Genomic DNA, 20,948 nt, shown 5'->3' with positions numbered 1-20,948 from the left:
TCCAAATCCGGCTTTAAACTTCTCCACAAGAGTATCTCGGACCTGCCTGGTGTGTTCCTTGGTTTTCATAATGCTCTCTGCACTTTAAACAGAACCCTGAGACTATCACAGAGCAGGTGCATTTATACGGAGACTTGATTACACACAAGTGGATTCTATTTATCATCATCAGTCATTTAGGACAACATTGGATCATTCAGAGATCCTCACTGAACTTCTGGAGTGAGTTTGCTGCAATGAAAGTAAGGGGGCCGAATAATATCGCACGCCCCACTTTTCAGTTTTTTATTTGTTAAAAAAGTTTAAATTATCCAATAAATGTTGTTCCACTTCACGACTGTGTCCCACTTGTTGTTGATTCTTGACAAAAAAATTAAATTTCATATCTTTATGTTTGAAGCCTGAAATGTGGCGAAAGGTTGCAAGATTCAAGGGGGCCGGATACTTTTGCAAGGCACTGTATATACGTATACATATATGTATGTGGTGTTTTGAACACAAGAGGTAAGTGATTTAAGTGCAACCTTTCAACGTAAACATCTTACAAATTATATGCAGGAGCTCTAGAAAAAAAGAATTAAACCTGCTAGGGTTATCATAATAAATAAATAATAAATAAAGCATAACGCTGTTATTCTTTACCTCTGGTATAATTGGGTGAAAAAAAAACATGGCATTTTAGCCAGATAGGTCAATAATCATTTTAACCTTATACATAACAAAGTCATTCACTTATGCCTGTGCTTTCACATTTTTATTCCTCATCACTGTCCATATCTTTTTTGAAGGGCAGATTTTTCTTGAGGAAGATCAACTGATCCACATGTTCATGTTTAAGTAGACTGCGTTTCGTGGAAACAATATCTCCAGCAGATCGTGCTGGCCTTTCCACCATTGTAGTGGGTTATTTTTTAGGGTTAAAAACTCACTATCTCTGTCCCATACAAATCCGGCTGCCGTTCTCACTTCAAAGTACGACTTTTGTTTTCCTGGTGCGTTGAAAATCAATGGCTGTCATTCACTACTTCCGCCATATGCTCGTGCTGTTTGTCCATTGTTTTAGCATGCGCGACTGTGGTTTCGTTTGCTCTCGCTTAGTTATGACACGCCCGTCACGTTCGAAATGCATGACGGGAAGTTGAGGCAACCACGACTGAGCGGTGGCTGTCCAAGTTGTATGATGTGTGCCGGCTCACTCCAAGTGCAATGGTCTGTGGGGTCGAGTAGTGCGGAGGGCACAGCGCAGCATGGATGAAGTAAAAGCTAATTATGTGACATTCTTCCACACATTGCTTGGATCATAAAAGTAGCATAGCAGTGGTATGGGCGCTGATAACGGATTCTTCCCCTCGCGATAGCCGAGTCCTTGTTCTACTATCGATACATTTAAGGTTTACTGGCTATTTACTGTCGATTGGTTAGTTTGCTATCGATACAGCCGTATCGCTCGCCTGTAAAACCGGATATCCGGTCGTATCGGTTTATCGTTCTCAAGCTTAGAAAAAAAAACCATCGCTTCGAGTAGGGGTGTGACAAAATATCGAAATGGTGATATATCATGATACTTTGTATCCTAAAAGGTTATCTATATGCTCCTGCCAAGAATCGAGCTATCCTTGGGTGCTTACAGGTCACTTTTTGTTCATTTTACATCGGATGTCGAAAAGATTGTGTGTCGAAGCGATCGTATGTCGAGGTACCACTGTATTTACATTTTCACCTTCTGTTGAGTTTGAATCTTTGCCTATTCATTTGAGGAGATTCTTGGGGCACTTCCTGTTCTGTAACCCAAAGTGAACCAGAAGTGTCCCATAAATGACCAAAAATCAACAGGAAGTGACTAAAAATCAACAGCAAATGGCCTGAAGTACGCCCAAATTAAACTCATTGTTTGCCACTGACTGCCATAGACGTCCAATTCGTTTCAAATGGGAGGAATGGCAGCGAATGAATAAATGTTCTTTAAGGGCTCCTTGATTGCAGGCTGGAGGCCAGACGGGGGGAACGACGACAGCTGCAAACGATCACAATCGGCCGCCTTCATAACCCTGCTCGCTGTTGCCGCTTGTCGCCAGACCAAGACTTTCGGCATCCCCATCAGTCAAGTCCAGCATTGCGGAAGTTCTCGTATTATATCACACCCAGCTAATTAATCTTCTTTCGTCCCAGGATCCCCCGTGCCTGATCCCTGAGCTGTACCGTTGCCCGATAAACCATCCGTCAACTTTTGCCACCTACGACCCAGCGTGCATGTGCGCTGCTGCGACCCTCGTGCGTGCTCCAGTCAATAAACCTTGCATATACAGTAATTACTGACATTCTCCCTTGTCTGCTTTGGGGTCCTATTCCCAGCGCACCCGAGCATGTTCAATCACTGCCACCCTCCCAGCTCAAATGGATTGGACGTCTACTAGTGATTAACTCATTTCAATTAACAGGAGAAGGATGAAAATAACTTGTTTTTCTGTTTAGTAGTTTTGTAGAATATCCTAGAATGATTGCCTGACCAATGTATCGATCGTCGTCGTATCGTGAGATCATCGTTATCGTTAGCTTTGTATAGCAAATCGTATCATATCGTGAGGTATCAAGAGGTTCCCACCGCTAGCTTCGAGCGGGCGGGTATGTTGTTTTCTGGGCTGAGGAGGTTGTTGTCAAAGAAGTGCATCATTGGCTGTCGACTTGTAAAACTGCAATGCCTTCTAGGGCCTGGCGTGAATACTACATCGTTCGAATGAAGACAGAATCTGTTAGGTTTTGTGTTTGGTTTCTCCTTGTGTGACTTGTCCCTGTGATTACCCATTGCTCTCACCTGTGTGTGTTTTCCCAGTGTATCCTGCAATCTGCATCCACCTGTGTTACCCAGCTGTTCCTCGTCTCGTTACCCCTTGTCTGCGTATATAATGACCCAGTTTCTTGTCACTCCTTGTTGCGTCATTGTCTATGTCAATGTCCGTGTCTACATCAACGTCAAGTCAAGCCCCGTCCAAGTCCTCGTGTACCCGTCCCTTCACTTAAGTAAGTTTTGTTTGAACATTGCCTTTTGAGCCCTAGCCCTTTTGTTTTGTACTTTGTGATTTTCTTAGTTATCATTAAAAGGTTTTTTTTGAGTTCACTGCCACCTGCCTCGCTGCATTTTTTGTTTCCCTGCATTTGGGTCCATACAACCTGCCTGCCCGCTCATTCCTGACAGAATCACGTAAATACAAACATGAAATTTGTCGTATTCTTGAAGCGTCACAATGTAAATGGCCCTTTAGTATCCAAAAAGGTTATCAATATGCTCCCGGCAAGAAATGATAGGTCGTATTAAAATTGTGTCAATGTATTAAAAAAAAACAAAACAAAACATTGCTACCAAAATCCATTAGAATACTATTATTAACAGCGGTAGACATCCAATAGCGTGCCCCATGAATGCTATTTTTAGAGCGCAAGGCTGCTTGACGTCATCATCGTAAACCGGAAGAGGGTCACCACAGAAGCGCGCTCGCATACAACCCATGCTAGTACTGCTTGTTTTCTGCCGGTAATCTTTCAAAAAAAAAAAAAAAAAACACAGAGTAAACACTGCTGCTATGGAACTTGCAGAAACTCTACTCTAGACATTACGACATATGAAGAATTTTTACTTCATAAGTTTCCCGAAGCCAAAAACTCAGAGGGGGAAAAATGTGAACAATGGATCAACTTGTGCCGACGTCCAAAAGACCAGTTCAACGCCAGCAAGGTGAAGCCATTCACCTTCATATGCAGTGGACATTTTGTTGGGGGCCATGGTCCTACAGAGGATGAAGAGATAAGCCATTTTGACATTTTTACTTATTTTTTAGCGTGGCGTTTTGCCGTGCTGCTTCTGTCTGACAATGAATGACCTGACAAAATAAATTTTTATTTATATATCACAACATTCATGTAGGCATATTTTTCTAAAATACAGATATTTAAATAAATTAGCCATGTTTCGCCTTGGTTTTTTTGTAGTAGGCCTGTTGATGCCTACAGGTAGGCTCTAGATTTAACAGCTTTACCTTTTCTGTTGTGAAGAAACAACCTTAGTAAGGGGGAAGTGTACATAAAGTAATAGAATTAAGATTTGTTATGAATGAAACATTAAAAGTGTTCGTTGGCTGTCCCTGAGTAGCATTTGCGATCGCTACACAAAAATAGCAATATATACTAGCCTCAAGAACAGAGGATATAATTTATAAGAAAGACAAGACATATGGTGGTAAAGGATAGCTTGTTGAAACAGGAGTGTCATTGTCAGTGGCGTAAGGCAATGCACACAAGAAAAAGGTATCGATAAAAAAGCTACCTCTGGATCAGGTCGGCTCTTTTCCCCAGTCTTTTTCAGCCCTCGACACTCAAGCCATCTCTTTACCTGAACATTTGTATGTTCTTCCACATTTTTACCAATGAATTTGGCACCAGGGACATCATTTTTGGACCGAATTGGTAGGTTTAGCTCAGAAAACATCTCGTTTGGACACTATTTACATGCATTTATTATTAGGAGTGAGAACCTCTTGGTACCTCACGATACGATACGATTTTGCGATACAAAGCTCACGATAACGATGATCTGACGATATGGCGATACAATTATCAATACATTGGTCAGGAAATCATTCTAGGATATTCTACAAACAACTTATAAACAGGAAAACAAGCTCCTGGAGTGAATTGGAAAGAGTTTATCACTAGTAGACGTCCAATCCTTTTGAACTGGGAGGGTGGCAGCGAATGAACGAATCATTCGCTGCCATCCCTCCCACTTCAAACGGATTGAACGTCTATAGCCGATAGTGTCAGCCAATGCCAGGCAATGAGGTAATTTTTGGCCACTTAAGGTCATTTACCTGTTCATTTTCAGTTACTTCCTGTTGATTTGGGGGTATTTTATGGGTCTCTTCCTGTTTATTTTGAAATACAGAATAGGAAATGACCTGGGTATCATCCAAATGAATAGGCAGTGACTCAAACTCAAAGCAAGTGACCTGTCCATGCCCTGAAAATCGGACCGAGTGACTGTGAATGCTCTAGTTTCGAATGAACTAACGTTCCCACTCTAAATGGGTTGGGCGTCGAGCACCGTCAATGTAGCCTTAATGTTAAATGAGACACTATTATGGTGGAAGATTTTGGTAGCAACTTGTTGGTTCATTTTTAATATATTTTTTTTAGACATCGATAACCTTTTGGCATACAAAGTATCGCGATGTATCACCATGTCAATATTTTGTCACACCCCTATTTACTATTAGGGACAAACGGGAGCTTGATCCCCTGCCTAGCAACAGTTGCTAACGTCATGAATATTAATGAGCTAAGGTGACTTGTTACGTGCAGTACGCTATTGTGAAGGCTGGCATTGAGTGATCGAGACGTCCAATCCAGTTTGAGCCCCTGTCAAACTGGATTGGATGTCCACCACCGTCAAGAAGTTAAAAGTTAAAAGAAATACATTTCAAAAACCAGATCTTTGCTACCCGATTCTGATCCTCTAAAAATGACACGATCTGGCCCGATTTCCGATCACGTTATCAGATTGAGGACATCCCTAGTTATCATACACTATAAAATGGTGGGATGTTTTTAATATTTCCCAAAGTAAATGCGGCCTGGATGGATGTTAAAATTTCCTACCTTTATTTTATTGTAGGCCTCAATGAACTTCTCAAAGCCAATCTGTCGCTCCAAATTAAAACGATGCTCCTCCAAGCGACAGTAGATGCTATCATAAAGCTCCATTTCTCCCTCCTGGTTCTCCTCACTGTTGTCTATTGATAAAAAGATTGGAGAAAAAAAATGAACATTGAGTAAGCATCCATGAATTTTCACGACCACTTATTCTCATTAAAATTGCGCCAAGTTCTTATGCACTCTGACCTGACTGCCATTCTTCATTAAACTGGTTTTTATTAGCGTGGTTTTCTTCACCTACACCATTGTTGAGCAAGTCAACTCCTTCTTCATCAACAGGACTGTCATTTGAGCATTCCTCATCATCATTGTCAGCATCATCGTCATCACTACCCAGAGCCATCTGATAGTTGTCCTGCTCAGGTTCCACTAGGATCTGCTTGAAAAGGTCTTTGTCTTGACCAACTGCTGTATTTCCATTAAAGTCTCCTCTTCCATCATGTGGTAAGTTGTCCATTAACTCACGTTCTTCTTGCAACAGTCGCTCCATGGATGCCCTGATGTCCTGCAGGCCCTCATCATCATCATCATCATCATAAACACTAAGGAGCGGGGCAGATTCCAACTATTAGACCGCATTGCTCTATTTAACTCCTTCAGGCTCTGTATTTGTGAGCTTGACTTACTCCTCTGTCTCGGACTGGTCATCATCTTTGGCTTGATCCTGGTCCTCATTCTCCGAGTGGCCATCTGGAGCAACGTTGTTTTCAGGAATAATGACAGACTCCTGCCCAGAGATGAATACCCGACTAAGATCTGGAAGGGAGCACGTACGCAGCATCTGGCAACAGATATGGAAAATATTAGGGAAAAGAAGTGCTAAATAGCATAGAGAGCTCAGCTGACAGTCAGTCATCGAAAAAAACAAAACAAAGAGGAGGTAAATGAATTAGACAACCAACTCCGACTATAATGTTATTCTGTGTTTTGAAAGGATATGTAACGCATACTGTATAAAGTGTGCCACAAAACATGGGTTTCAAATCCAAAGTTCCAAGAGAATACTTTCTGAGTGGTGTTCGTAGTGGGTTTCTCCACAACAGACCAGTGTTGTTTTCGTCAGTGATGACGAAAATATTTCATCAATGAACAATTTTTTATGATGATGACAACCTAAAAACGTGTCCTGGGAGACTAAAACAACGAGACAGATGCTAGTTTTCTTCTGAGGAGACGAGATTAAAATTAGCCATAGTCTAATGTCATAAATTCACAATGTGTGACATTTTCTTATCGTATGTGTAATTAGCACGCATCATTGCAGTGTTGCACCTGCCCCACAAAAAGCTTACTCACAGGCCGGTGAATAAGCCTGTGTCCTCCCCTGACTTTTGTAAAACACATGTCAGGTGCTGCTTGCTAAGTTTTGTTTTCTTCTCTTGGCGAGATATGCCATTTTGCTTAAAGTTCTGTGCTGAGGGATCATCACTCACTAAATGTAACTTGTAGCGTTAGCCACAGACTTCATAATGATATTGATGGATCACATCAGTCATACATTGTGCAATGCCTTCAAGTCGGGGGCCTGCCCACATCAAGAGGAGTTATTCTCAAACACGCGCAAGCAGCGATCAAACGCCGGATTTAGGTTGAAAAAGTATGAAAGCTGTACCGCATACAAACAGGAAAGATTGTCTCAAAAGTGATTTGTTCGAGGATTCAAGGTAATTATTATATTTTTCGTACCATGCATGCATTTTGAAACGTTGTGAAAATAATAAATGGGAGACATTAGCCGCTACGGCATTGGCATCATAGTTCATTTACGTAAAATAATTGCTAACTGCCGTGTTTTTTGCTTTTAACCAAGAATCGAGACATTTTTTAAGTCCATATCTAAATAAAGAATTTAGGGATTTAAGCATCTATTCATAAGAATTTAACGGAAAAAGCTCTTTGTTTACATATGGCGGCTGCTAATTTGCTGACCAACTAGCATCATAGTTTGCAATATTTACGTAAAATAAATGGTAATTGCATTTTTTTTTTTTTTTAACCAAGAATCGAGAATTTTACATCCATATCCATAAGGAATACAGGGATTTAAGCCTTTATTCACAAGAATTTTCAATAGAAAAAGCTGTTTGTCTGTGATATGACGGCCGCTAATTTGCTTACTGACTAGAAGCATAATGCGCTATATTTACGCAAAATAAATGCTTACTTTCCTTTTTTTTTTTTGTGTGCTTTGAACAAAGAATCGAGACTGTTTTACGTCCATATCTATAAAGAATACAGGGATTTAAGCATTTATTTACAAGAATTTTCAACATAAAAAGCCGTCTGTGATATGGCAGCCTCTAATTTGCTTACTGACTAGCAGCATAGTTCGCAATATTTACGTAAAATAAATGCTAATTGCCCGTTTCTTTGCTCTTTTAACAAAGAATTGAGATTGTTTTACGTCCATATCTATAAGAATTTAGGGAATTAAGCATTTATTCACAAGAACTTTCAACGGAAAAAGCTCTTTGTGTTTAAACTGGGTCAGCTTTGACGGAAATAGGCTATGGAGGTAGATTTGTGTCTTTATTATTTAATTTTTAAAAAATTGCTTCAATCAAAATATTTATTTTCAATTAATGAAAAAGTCGGTTCAATCAAAAAAAATGTGACTGCAAAAATAAATTTGAAACTCAAAAAAAAAAACTTTGAATATATATTTTTTTTTTAAGTCAAGTTTTTCAACTTTTTTGATTGACGTAATGTAGCTTTTTTTTTGGCTAGGAAATTTGTGTCTTTATTATTCAATAAAAAATAAGTTGCTTCAAACAAACAAATATATATTTTCAAAAGAAAAAATACTTCAATCAAAAATAATTCAATCGTAGAAAAAAAGTTTCTGAATGTGAAAAATATTTGAGACTCAGAAATTCTCATTTGAACACTTAATTTTTCATTGAAACTGTTTTCTTTGAGGCCGTCCTTTTTGTGTTTGAGCCATGTTATGGGTAGGACATTTGTGTCTAAATCATTCAAGCCCAATAAAAGTTGCTTCAATCAAAAAAACTATTTTCAATCAAAGAAAAAAAATCACTTGCAAAAATATATATTTTTGGAAAATATTTTTTTTATTTGAAAAATATATTTATTCAAGTGTCACTTTTTGGGAAAAGCAAAAAGATTTAAACTTTTTTTTTTTTTTTTTTTTTTTTTACACTGGAAAAAGTTTTGAATGCACTTTTTTTTTTGAAGTGGAAAAAGTTTTGAAGGCACTTTTTTTTTCGATTGAATCATTTTGACACAAAGATCCAACTTCACCACTACTTCAGACATGCTTGAGTGGCAGGTGACTCTGCCAATGGCATAAACGCATAAAGCAACAATAATGGCCACCAGGGCTCCATCCAGCCATCGGACTCTGCTCGAGTCCAAGCCAAAAATAGGGCACCGGTACGGCGGTGTGGCTTTTTGCTTTTCAAAAAAAAGTGACACTTCAATAAAAAAATATATATTTCAAATAAAAAAAAAATTAAAAAAAATATATATATATTTTTGCAAGTGATTTTTTTCTTTGAATAAAAAAAGGTTTAAAAAAAGATTAAAGCAACTTTTATTGGGTTTGAATGATTTAGACACAAATGATATGGCTCAAACACAAAAAGGATTGCTTCAATCAAAGAAAACGGTTTCAATGAAAAATTAAGTGTTCAAATGCGAATTTCTGAGTCTCAAATATGTTTTCACATCCAAAAACTTCTCTACGATTGAATTTTTTAAACATTTTTTTGTTTGAAGTGATTTTTCTTTTGAAAATATTTATTTTTTTGTTTGAAGCAACTTATTTTTTGATTGAATAATAAAGACACAAATGTCCTCGCCAAAATGTGGTCCAAACGCAAAACTACATTACATCAATCAAAAAAGTTTTTCAATCAAAAAAAAAAATTCATAGAAAAATAGTTTTCAAATGTTTATTTTTGCATTCAAACTTTTTTTTTTTTGATTGAAGTGACTTTTTCTTTGATTGAAAATAAATATTTTGATTGAAGCAACATTTTTTTTGATTGAATAATAAAGACACAAATCTACCTCCCTAATAGGCCCCCTATGAATCGGCCCTGACAATACATTATGAAGTCTATGAAATTATATTACTGTATTAAAACCTTTTATTCATTGACTAAAACTTTTGAAGTTTATAAACAAAAACATTTTGAGTAATTGTCAACTACAACTAGACGATGACACATTTTAAAATGACTAATAAGTATTTTTTTCTAAGAGGAAAAAGCTTAAGACAAAAATTAAAAGGTCTGCCAAAAACAACGCTGCATCAGACTTTTTCTTCTTAGCCAGAGGAACTGTTAAATAGGATCGGCATTTGTCATGGTGATTCAGCCACCCTGCCAGAACTCCCTACTTCTTATACACTGAAAAAATTAGGCACTGCAGTTTCTTTTTTGTGTGCGTGCTGGTTGATTGTTTGGAACACAATAAAGTGTAAAGTTCAAGATTTGTAGTTTGGATTTGAAATATATCTTAAAAGTTCTCAAACGTTTTCATACATCCTTCAAAATATGTAAATTGAAGATAGCGAAGTAGTAAAACCCTTAATATAAGAAATGTGTCTAAATGAGAAAGGGCCAATAAGGCGAAAATCACACTAATTCCATATCATTTCCAGCCAAATACAACCATTTTTTGAATATTTTCTTTTCTTTTAATTTCAATGTATTTATCTAATTTTCACCTTAGGGTTGTTGGCATCAAACAGGCCTGTTGAGAGCCCAATAAGGAGAGCATTGTGCTTCCTCGTGTGAAGAGGTGAAACTGAGCGTGAACGGGAAGCGAGTGAAGAAGAGGATTCGTCCACCGAAGACTGAGCCGAAATTAGGGCGAGTGCAGATGTGCGTCTGTGAGCTGGAGAGCACAACTTCATAAACAGCGGTTCTTCACCTTGTGACAAGCCTGTGATAGAGGAAAAAATATTTATATATTGCCTTTGATGGATCCCATGAATTCGACCAACGACTACTCAGTTCTCTCTCACCCTCCCTCCCTGCTGAAACTGCTGCTCCTTTGTTTGTACTGACTTCCGGTGGCCTGTACAAAATAAAAAAAAAACAAAAAAAACAAACACTAATTATAACTCAGAGCGAAGATGGAGTCATTAAACTGGAGTGATAGCCAAGCAGTACTCAAACAAATTTCATTGTCTTTGGCAGCCCTTTTCATTTGGGCTGCAACGACTAATCGATTAACTAGAGTACTTCGAGTAGAAAAAAGCTTCGAATCAAATTTTTCTGCTTTAATTAATTAGAGTGGTGATGTACTGTTTGTTTTAAAAGTATTTGCTTTTAGTTTTATTCATTTTGGTGAATATACTGCCCTCTAGTGGCAACAGCGAATATGACATAACTCGTCTATTATAGTTGGATGAAGCTGCTCCCTGTTAAGAACAACAGAAGGTTGTAAGTTTTTGTTTGAGGTAATATGATTGTTTATGCATTTGTAATTTAGGAGAATATTTAGCAGTCTTTGGTGAGAATATGTGTTTGAACGATTTGTTAAGAGCTCTGTAAAAACAACAAAACAAAAAAAGCTAGCATTTTATGGCATTCTATCTCGTGGACTGTTGCTCTGCAAGTTAGCCAATTGTTCTTTTGTTGTACTTCGATCCGCATTTAGTTATTTTTTCATACTGTTTGAAGCTAAGCTCACATATTTTATTTTCAAATGCATTTTTTGCTCTTGTGAAATGAAATTCTCCATCATTTGAAGAAATTTTATTTATTTTATTTTCATTTCATGCTCTTTTAAAAGGGCAATCGTACCAAGCCAAAATAAATACTAATGCAAACATAGACACTTATATTTTCTACATTTTCTAAAATTTATTCTGCAACGCATTAAACTTTCGTAATCCGATGACTTGATCATTCGAACTAACTAATCAATAGATTATTCAATTACTTAAATAATCGATAGCTGGTGCCCAAATTTTCGTCTTAAGTCTTTTGGACGAAAATGCTTATTAGTCATATTTCAATAAATACAAAATGTCTTTGTCTTGTTTTCTTTGATGTTTTTGTCACTGTTGACGAAAACAGCAATGGTACATTGCCAATGAGCACACACTGTTTCACACATTAGTCGGTAACTGCCAAAAATATCAACAACAAAAATCACCATTATAACTACAGTACTAATTTACATCTATTACTAAAGAGCTTTGTATTGTTAAAGAATAAACACAATTAGAATTCATGATAATAGTGTTTTAAACATTGATAGTTACATTGACTGTTGGTCTTGCTTCTCCCATGCGTGATGCAGGCCCATTGAAGTATGTGACACTTCAGGAACATCCTCCAAAACCACAGATTCCACATCTTCTGGATCTAACAAGATGCAGATTATATTTGTAGTTGTATCAGCCATCTACTTAGAATTAAAATCCAAGATATGATCAAAGAAAATACTCACCCTGGATCTCAGCAATATTTGAAGGTGCTTGCATTACACTCGACTTTTCTGGGTGCATAGCCTCAGTTGTTGGCACATATTCCATCTTTGCCTCAACCTTAACAATGGCAGCCGGCCCTTTCTTGTCACTCGTTTCCTCTCCAGATGCACTCATAGCCACACTCTGGTTTGCCTCATCTAAGTAAATGTTGATTTCAAGATGTGAGTTTGTAGCACATGTATTATAGTTACTCAATCATTGTTGTAAAAGACATTACATTTTGTACAACAACATTGGCAATAGTCTTCAAATGCTCACACACACACACACACACACACACACACACACACACACACACACACACAAACTATTGGTATTAAATGATGTTCAACTTTGTGATGTTGTTATTACTGAGAACTAACTCATGCTTATAATTGCTTCCAAGAAGGTAAAATGAGATAAGAAAGCATGTATTTGTATTAATGACCTGATGTTAATAAGTCCTAATTAGGGGTGTGACAATACTTTATATCAAAATGGTGATATATCGCAATACTTTGTAACCCAAAAGATAACTGATAGGCTCCCACCAAGAATCGATATATCATTTTCAATAGGTGTCACTGTTTAAGAAAAAAAAGGAACCTACAGGTTGCTCCCAAAATTCTCCACTAGAATAGAGAATAGTGTCTTGACTTATTAGCCATCATTGACGGCGCTAGACGTCCAATTCATTTTGAGTGGGAGGGGGTGAGTGAACATGGTCACTTCCTGTTCCTTTTACGGCATGTCACTTCCAATTTCTTTTAAGTAAAAGTCAACCAATATATGGACTTTTTTCAAGATCAGCAGACATATAGCCAATATACAGTAATAGCATAACTTATGCTCACGGTTTGGGGGATTAACTTCTATATCGGGCCGATATATGGATTTTCTTTCAGGATCGGCCGATATAATAACCTAAGTGTTATGTTCACTATTTGGGTGATGATCTTTCTTATAAAAGGTTGACCGGTATATTGGTCAGCTGATATACTGGGCTGATATATGGATATGTTTTTTTTTTTTGACGATTTGCCAATAGGAGCCAGTATAAAAGGATAATGGGTTCACTGTGTGGATGATGATTTTTGTTAATTGACATTTTGCACCATCTTGTGGCTATTGTTACAAAAGGAAGTAGCAGGATACAAATTTAACTTCGAATATGTACATCAACATAATGAGTGTTTCCTTATCATAATCGATGGGCTTTCAAAAAATAAAAAAATGAAAAACATCGGCCTCAAATACTGGCTTTCAAAATCGGTTTTAGACATAGCGATATAAAAAAATAGCCGATTGCCTATCAGTCTTTGAAAATCCCATGTCAATCATTTGTACATTTGTTGCAATCACTCCCACTTCACGCGGATCAGACATCTACTAGTGATAATCTCATTTCAATTCAGAATGATGAAAAGAACTAGGTTTTTTCCCATTGTTCGTAATTGTAAATATCAGAAAATGATTTCTTGTATCGATAATTGTTGTATTGACATTATCGTGAGATAAACATTATCTTGAGCGCTATATTGCAAATCGTATTTCTTGTATCGATAAGTGTTGTATAGACATACACTGCTGGCCAAAAGTATTGGCACCCCTGCAATTCTGTCAGATAATGCTCAATTTCTCCCAGAAAATGATTGCAATTACAAATGCTTTGGTAGTAATATCTTCATTTATTTTGCTTGCCATGAAAAAACACAAAAGAGAATGGAGAAAAAAAATTGAAATCATTTTTATTTTATACAAAACTCCCAAAATGGGCCAGACAAAAGTATTGGCACCCTTTGAAAAATCAGTGATGCTTCTCTAATTTGTGTACTAATTAACAGCACCTGTTACTTACCTGTGGCACATAACAGGTGATGGCAATAACTAAATCACACTTGCAGCAAGTTAAAATGGAATTAAATAAATAAATAAATTAATTAATTAATTAAAGTTGACTCAACCTCTGTCCTGTGTACCACATTGAGCATGGAGAAAAAAAAGAAGACCAAAGAACTGTCTGAGGACTTGAGAAGCAAAATTGTGAGGTAGCATGGGCAATCTAAAGGCTACAAGTCTATCTCCAAAGACCTGAATGTTCCTGTGTCTACTGTGCGCAGTGTCATCAATCAGTGTAAAGCCCATGGCACTGTGGATAACCTCCCTAAATGTGGAGGGAAAACAAAAATTGACGAGACATTTCAACGAAGGATTGTGAGGATGGTGGATAAAGAACCTCGACTAACATCCAAACAAGTTCAAGCTCTCCTGTAGTTCGAGGGTACAACAGTGTCAACCCGTACTATCAGTCGGCGTTTGAATGAAAAGGGACTCTACGGTAGGATACCCAGGAAGACACCGCTTCTGATCCAGAGAGATAAAAAAGCCAGGCTGGAGTTTGCCAAAACTCACCTGAGAAAGCCAAAAACATTTTGGAAGAATGTTGTCTGCTCAGATGAGACAAAAGTAGAGTTTTTTGGGAAAAGGCATCAATAGAGTTTACAAGAAAAAAACAAGGCCTTTAAAGAAAAGAACACTGTCCCCACATTCAAACATGGCGGAGATTCCCTGATGTTTTGGGTTTGCTATGCTGCCTCTGGCACTGGACTGCTTGACCGTGTGCGTGGCATTATGAAGTCTGAAGATAACCAACAAATTTTGCAGCATAATGTAGGGCCTAGTGTGAGAAATCTGGGTCTCCCTCAGAGGTCATGGATCTTCCAGTAGGACAATGATCCAAAACACACTTCAAAAGCCCTAGGAAATGGCTTGAGAGAAAGCTCTGGAGACTTCTAAAGTGGCCAGCAATGAGTCCAGACCTGAATCCCATAGAACACCTGTGGAGAGATCTGAAAATGGTAGTTTGGAGAAGGCCCCCTTCAAATCTCAGAGACCTGAAGCAGTTAAAAAAAAAGAAGAATGGTCTAAAATTCCAGCAGAGCATTGTAAGAAACTCATTGATGGATACCAGAAGCTCTTGTTCGCAGTTATTTCATCGAAAGGTTGTGCTACCAAGTATTAGGGTGAGGGTGCCAATACTTTAGTCTGGCCCATTTTTGGAGTTTTGTGTAAAATGATAATGATTTCTTTTTTTTTCCCGTTCCAGTGTTTTTTTCATTGCAAGCAAAATAAATGAAGATATTACTACCAAAGCATTTGGAATTGCAATCATTTTCTGGGAGAATTTGAGCATTATCTGACAGAATTGAAGGGGCACCAATACTTTGGCCAGCAGTGTACGTCGCTGCTGACGAAGCGTACTAACTCGTGAGCTACCCAGAGGTTCCCACCCCTAGTCCTAATCATGGACCCGAAACTTGGAACTTGTATCAAAATCACGAGTACCTTTTGCTACTTTAAGAGGGAATGAATACAAACCAGGGCTAGCCTCTTTGTAGATGCCGACCGTCTCCAATGGCTGGGTAAGTGGCTGAACCTCTGCCTCATGGAACACTCTCAGAATCGGGCATTCTGGACTCACTCCCCACGCCTTCCTTTGACCTTCATCCTGCATCGCACTCCCTCGTATCACCTCACCTGTGTTTTTTTCTGAAAATTTATACAAACACATTTGTTTTTAAAGTAGTAGTCAAACAATCTAACTCTATGGATGAATTAACTCTGCATCTCCGAAAATCTCGTCATAACCTTTTAACTAACGCATAGCTGTTATTGATGACAATAGACGGCCAATGCATTATGACTGGCAGGGTTGGCAGCGATCATTCAAGGCACTTTTTTTTTTTTAAACTACCTCAACACATGCTCTGAAATCTATACATACAGTAAACCTAAGTCGGCAGTGATCGAGTTAGGTAAAAATGTCTTTTGTGATGTGTTCTCACACCAGGCTTTAAAAATGTAGTACAGCCGTACAATACGGATATGTATACCATTGTACCAAAATACTTGAAAAACCCTGAAAGGGATGGATGGATGGATGGATGGATGGATGGATGGATGGATGGATGGACTTGTTAGTGTAATCGTTAGGAGGTGTTGCCTCAATAGGGATTGTGTTAAACCAATGGACAGATAAGGACTAATTGTTGCAGGGGAATGCAAAGACTAAGTTTGGGCTAGTAAACTGGACTTCACCATTTTGTCTGCTAGGGCACTTTAAAAAATGAACTTCCAGTCCTGATATTGTATCTAAATATGATAAGTCCTAATTCAGAAATGATATCTGCTCAATGGAGCAGAAATGTCCCAAAGGAGAGCTACAGTACTTCACTTGAACTTAACTGTAGTTTAACTGTAGCCTTTTTAGACATATGTCTCTTATTCACATGAACATCCACCCATCCATTATCTGCTGCATAATCCGGGTCGGGTCGTAGGGGCAGCAGCTTTAGCAGGGAAGCCCAGACTTCCCTCTCCCCAGCCACTTCAACCAGGTCCTCCGACGGGATCCCAAGGCGTTCCCAAGCCAGACGAGAGACATAGTCCCTCCAGCATGTCGTCCCATCAGCGGGACATGCCTTGAACACCTCTCCACAGAGGCGTCCAGGCGGCATCCGAACCAGCTGGCTCTTCTCAATGCGAAGGAGTAGCGGCTCGACCCGGAGTCCCTCCCGGATGACCAAGCTTCTCACCCTATCTCTAAGGGAGAGCCCAGACACCCTGCGGAGGAAACTCATTTCGGCCGCTTGTAACCACAGCTTGTGACCATAGCTTGTGACCATAGGTGAAAGTAGGAAACGTAGATCGACTGGTAAAGCTTCGCCTTTTGGCTCAACTCCTTCTTCACCACAATGGACCGGTGCAGAGTCCGCGTCACTGCAGACACTGCATCGATCCGCCTGCCAGTCTCCCGCTCTCTCCTACCCTCACTTGGGAACAAGACCTCAAGACTTTTTAACTCCTCCACTTGGGGCAGGATCTAATCCCCGACCCAGAGAGGGCATGCTACCTTTTTCCGACTGACGACCATGGTCTCAGTTTTGGAAGTGCTGATCTGTATCCCAACAGCATCATACTCGGCTGCTAACCGCTCCAGTGAGAGTTACAGATCACAATAAAGCCAACAGCACTAAGCCTGAACGATATCTCGTTTAAACATCGCCATCGCGATGTGCGCATGCGCGATAGTCCCTTCGCAAGGACGTGTGATATATTTTTATTTTCCCCAATCCCCAAACCTTTGATCTATTTCATTCACTCGCACAGCCTCCCTCAACCCCTCTCCCAGCTCTCAGTCACTGCGGCACTTGCTTATTAAAGTTAACGATGGCTTTGATCTGGCCAAAAAAGCCGGGCAGCAATCTGTCAATCATCGTTTACAAGGAAGCGCGGGCTGGAATGAATGTGTGTGTCTGTTTTGGTGGAGACGTTCGAGACATATAAAATAACGAAGTGATTATGAGGAGTTTGTAATTTCTACATGTCACTCCAAGTGTTACAGCCATGTTAGGTAAACAGAAGCATTTAATAAAGCCAAGCATTTTTCTACAACAGTACTTTATTCTTGTTTAAAAATTATTCAGTGGGACAGTTATGTTTAAAACTGATCATAATTATTACATTTGAGGTGCTTAAAAAGCATTTATTAAAAATATATACTGTACATATATATATATATATATATATATACACACACACACACACACACACACACACACATTTTTAAAATCATACTTTGGGGGAAAAGAGAAAAAACATGTCTTATATGTATCTCTTTCCAGTGCTAGATCTGAATAAATACATTGAGCACACACACACACACACACACACACATACACACACACACAAAAATGGGGGGGGGGGGGGTATGCGCTACTTCGCGGTTTTTCACTTATCGCGGCGGGTTCTGGTCCCTATTAACCGCGAAAAACGATGGAATACTGTACAATGTGGTCATGATGAGTCATCCAAAGTCTTTCCAAACAGCTATTCAAGTCATCTAGTGAAAATTTCTTTAAAAAATTATATAATTAAAAAAAAAATATCGCAATATAATATCGCAGTATATTGCAAACCCCAAAAAAATCGCAGAAATAGTTTTTTCCAATATCGTTCAGGCCTAAACAGCACCACATCATCTGCAAAAAGCAGAGATGCAATGCTCAGGCCACCAAACCGGAACCCCTCAACGCTTCGGCTGCATCTACAAATTCTGTCCACAAAGGTTACGAACAGAATCGGTGACAAATGGCAACCTTGGCAGAGTCCAACCCTCACTGGGAACGAATCCCACTTACTGCTGGCAATGCGGACTAAGATCTGACATCGGCTGTACAAGGACCTTACATCGTCGCATATAATCATTTATTGCCCCATAGCACTGAGTTTCATCTACTTTGTTGACCCTGGGGACAAGTACCATTTTCCTTACAAGGAGTCGTCTTTTGTTCAAGTTTTCCACTGTTTATATAAGGACAAATATAAACTGTATGATCTCAAAGGTTGGGGCAGATCTTCTTGGGGGTCTCAGAAACATTTGTCCTGGCCGGCCTGCTTTTAATTACTCTTTCCTTAATAAATGTATTTATCTTAGGTAATTATTGCTTTTTTTTTGTTCCTGAATTGTGTGTCGTCATCTTCTGTTCGTTAAGAGAATAAAATAACCTGTAAAACGAGAAAATCAACTTTTTCCTTCTTCATCTTCAATTGTAACTCACCTATTGTTGGGATGCATGTCTCCTCTAAAGTTTGCTGGGGTATAGGCAGAAAAAACGGGAGTCCCTCTTGCCATTTTTTTCTGTCTCCAACAGAAGGTGGATGATCTGGAGAGACAGAAACACCGAGGAACACATCCGGTGAAGAAATAAAGAAGTAGTTCTTTAAAATCACAAAATGATGTTCATTCGTTTCCCTCATTGATCCTGTGAAAAAGGTAGCAACAACTGATATAGAACGCCTTAAAAAAAGATCCAACTTCAAATATTTTCATAATTTTGAATTCTATCTATGATAGAAATAAGAAATTGAAATTAAATTGGGCCGTTGCAGGACTATTAAATGGGAATTAATAACATTTTGTAAGTCAAGGTTAGACTCACTGGATGCCGCTACGGAAGACTCCTCCAAGACTTTTTGAGAGGTAGAAAGTTCTACTACAGCCCACTTATTTCGTTCTTTAATGTACGGAACGTTCTCAGAGTTGTACGGTTCCTGATGGAAAGCCGGAGTATGTTGTTTGGGTGCAATGGGTATTGACTCCATTTCATCCACAGGACTTTGAGATTTTAGATTCTGATTAAGTCTGTTCAAGATCTGCTTCTTTTCACTCTAACAAAAAGAAGAAATAAGTAATGTTATCTTCCAATACACAAACCGATGAATAAATAATTAGCACTAAACAAAAGAAGAAAAAAAAAACAAGACTACCTGAATGATTGTGACAGCCTCTGTGCCAGGCAGGTTATCCATTAATGGAGTCATCTGCAAAACACAAATTGCTAATACCAACAAACCAAAACAAGAAAGCAAAGGTTTGCCACGCTTTGTGATATGGATACTAACTGCTCCAACATTCTTCAGGGCAACAGTCATGGATATAACAGAAGCAGGGGGCTCAGATTCTGGCAAGGCCGAAGATTTGACGGTTGTGGGTTTAGAGGTAGTTGATACAGCAGCTGGGGGTACCCTTTCCCCCTGAGCTGCAATCTTTCACAATTCACAGTAGTGCCGAGATTAGACTTTTCCTGATAACCTTGATGAAGATTGCGAGGAGGAAGCACAGTACTTACATGATCATCCCATGCTTTTTTTTCTCTTTCATTAGCCTCTCTTCGCTTCTTCTCTAGTTGCTCTTTCAGTACAGCAGCACGGGCATTAGCGTGGACCTGGAATTTACATCTTAATATTTAGACTTTTAGAAAATCTATACGTACTTCTTCAGTTCTTATGACCAAATTTACAAGTGAACAAAATGCCAAAGTATATGGAAGATGAACACTGCACCAGTGTTGTTTTGGTCAACGATGACGATAACCAAAATATTTCGTCAACGAACGCTTTTTTCATAAAGACGACCAGACGATAATGAGCCGCAAACGTGTTTTGGGTGACTAAAACATACAGTAACGAGATGAATGCCAGTTTTCTTCTGACATGACGAGAACGCGACAAAAATGCACTATAGTTTCCGTCACATGTTCACAATGGGTGATATTTTATATGTAATTAGCCTGCATTGTAGCAGTGTCTTAGCCAGAGAGAATATGCAATGCAGCTTTAGCGTTTAAGGTCTGTGCTGAGTGATCATCACACACTAAATGTAATTCGTACCGTTAGCATAGCATTCCCGTTCGCGTAAGCATGAGGCTAATGCTAACAGTGAGTGTCCTCTTACAAAAAAAAAAAAAAAAAGTCCTAGAGTTTAACGTACAGTGCATGGCGGGTCCAGGTGGGTATAATTCATTGAAAGTAATGTACCATTTTCTTGCTAAGTGTTTATTATCACCAAGTTGGCGTTGTCCTTGTAAACATTACAATATGTGCTCTTCTGTCAGTGTTCAATCGAAATAGTTTTTATTAATTAATTTATTTTTTGAATAACATTTTTAAATTTTGCAGACGAAATTTTTTTTATAAACTGTCGACTAAAAGGGACTAAAACTGAGTTTCTAAAGGGCGTGGATGTTGTAGGATTGTCTTGGTTGACACGCCTCTGCAACATCGCGTGGACATCGTGGACAGTGCCCCCGGATTGGCAGACTGGGACGGTGATTCCTCTCTTTAAAAAGGGGGACCGGAGGATGTGTTCCTATTATAGGGGGATCACAGTCCTCAGCCTCTCTGGGAAGGTCTACTCAGGGGTACTGGAGAGGAGGGTCTGTCAGGAAGTCGA

General features: G+C 38.8%; 1 protein-coding gene across 7 annotated transcripts in view; it reads right to left on the bottom strand.

Annotated features, from left to right (window-relative positions):
* nek1 (NIMA-related kinase 1) overlaps positions 1-20,948 on the bottom strand; it is an 83,580-nt gene that overhangs the window by 12,657 nt on the left and 49,975 nt on the right. For 4 of the 7 annotated variants that reach the window (XM_057840999.1, XM_057840995.1, XM_057840996.1 and 1 more), the window contains 13 exons: positions 19,846-19,941; positions 19,619-19,762; positions 19,484-19,537; positions 19,156-19,384; positions 18,775-18,879; positions 15,533-15,703; positions 12,136-12,312; positions 11,948-12,050; positions 10,700-10,752; positions 10,400-10,617; positions 6,333-6,487; positions 5,893-6,248; positions 5,650-5,783 (listed from right to left, as the gene is read on the bottom strand). In XM_057840999.1, coding sequence (XP_057696982.1) covers positions 5,650-5,783; positions 5,893-6,248; positions 6,333-6,487; positions 10,400-10,617; positions 10,700-10,752; positions 11,948-12,050; positions 12,136-12,312; positions 15,533-15,703; positions 18,775-18,879; positions 19,156-19,384; positions 19,484-19,537; positions 19,619-19,762; positions 19,846-19,941 — 1,995 coding nt within the window. Of the gene's footprint in view, positions 1-5,649; positions 5,784-5,892; positions 6,249-6,332; positions 6,488-10,399; positions 10,618-10,699; positions 10,753-11,947; positions 12,051-12,135; positions 12,313-15,532; positions 15,704-18,774; positions 18,880-19,155; positions 19,385-19,483; positions 19,763-19,845; positions 19,942-20,948 lie in introns of those variants that run through there. The other 3 variants (XM_057840994.1, XM_057840993.1, XM_057841000.1) reach the window with 2 other exon arrangements.

This window comes from Corythoichthys intestinalis, chromosome 7, assembly GCF_030265065.1.
Source record: "Corythoichthys intestinalis isolate RoL2023-P3 chromosome 7, ASM3026506v1, whole genome shotgun sequence".
NCBI lineage: Eukaryota > Metazoa > Chordata > Actinopteri > Syngnathiformes > Syngnathidae > Corythoichthys > Corythoichthys intestinalis.
Note: the sequence above shows the minus strand (reverse complement) of the source record. Positions and strands in the feature narration are given on the sequence as shown.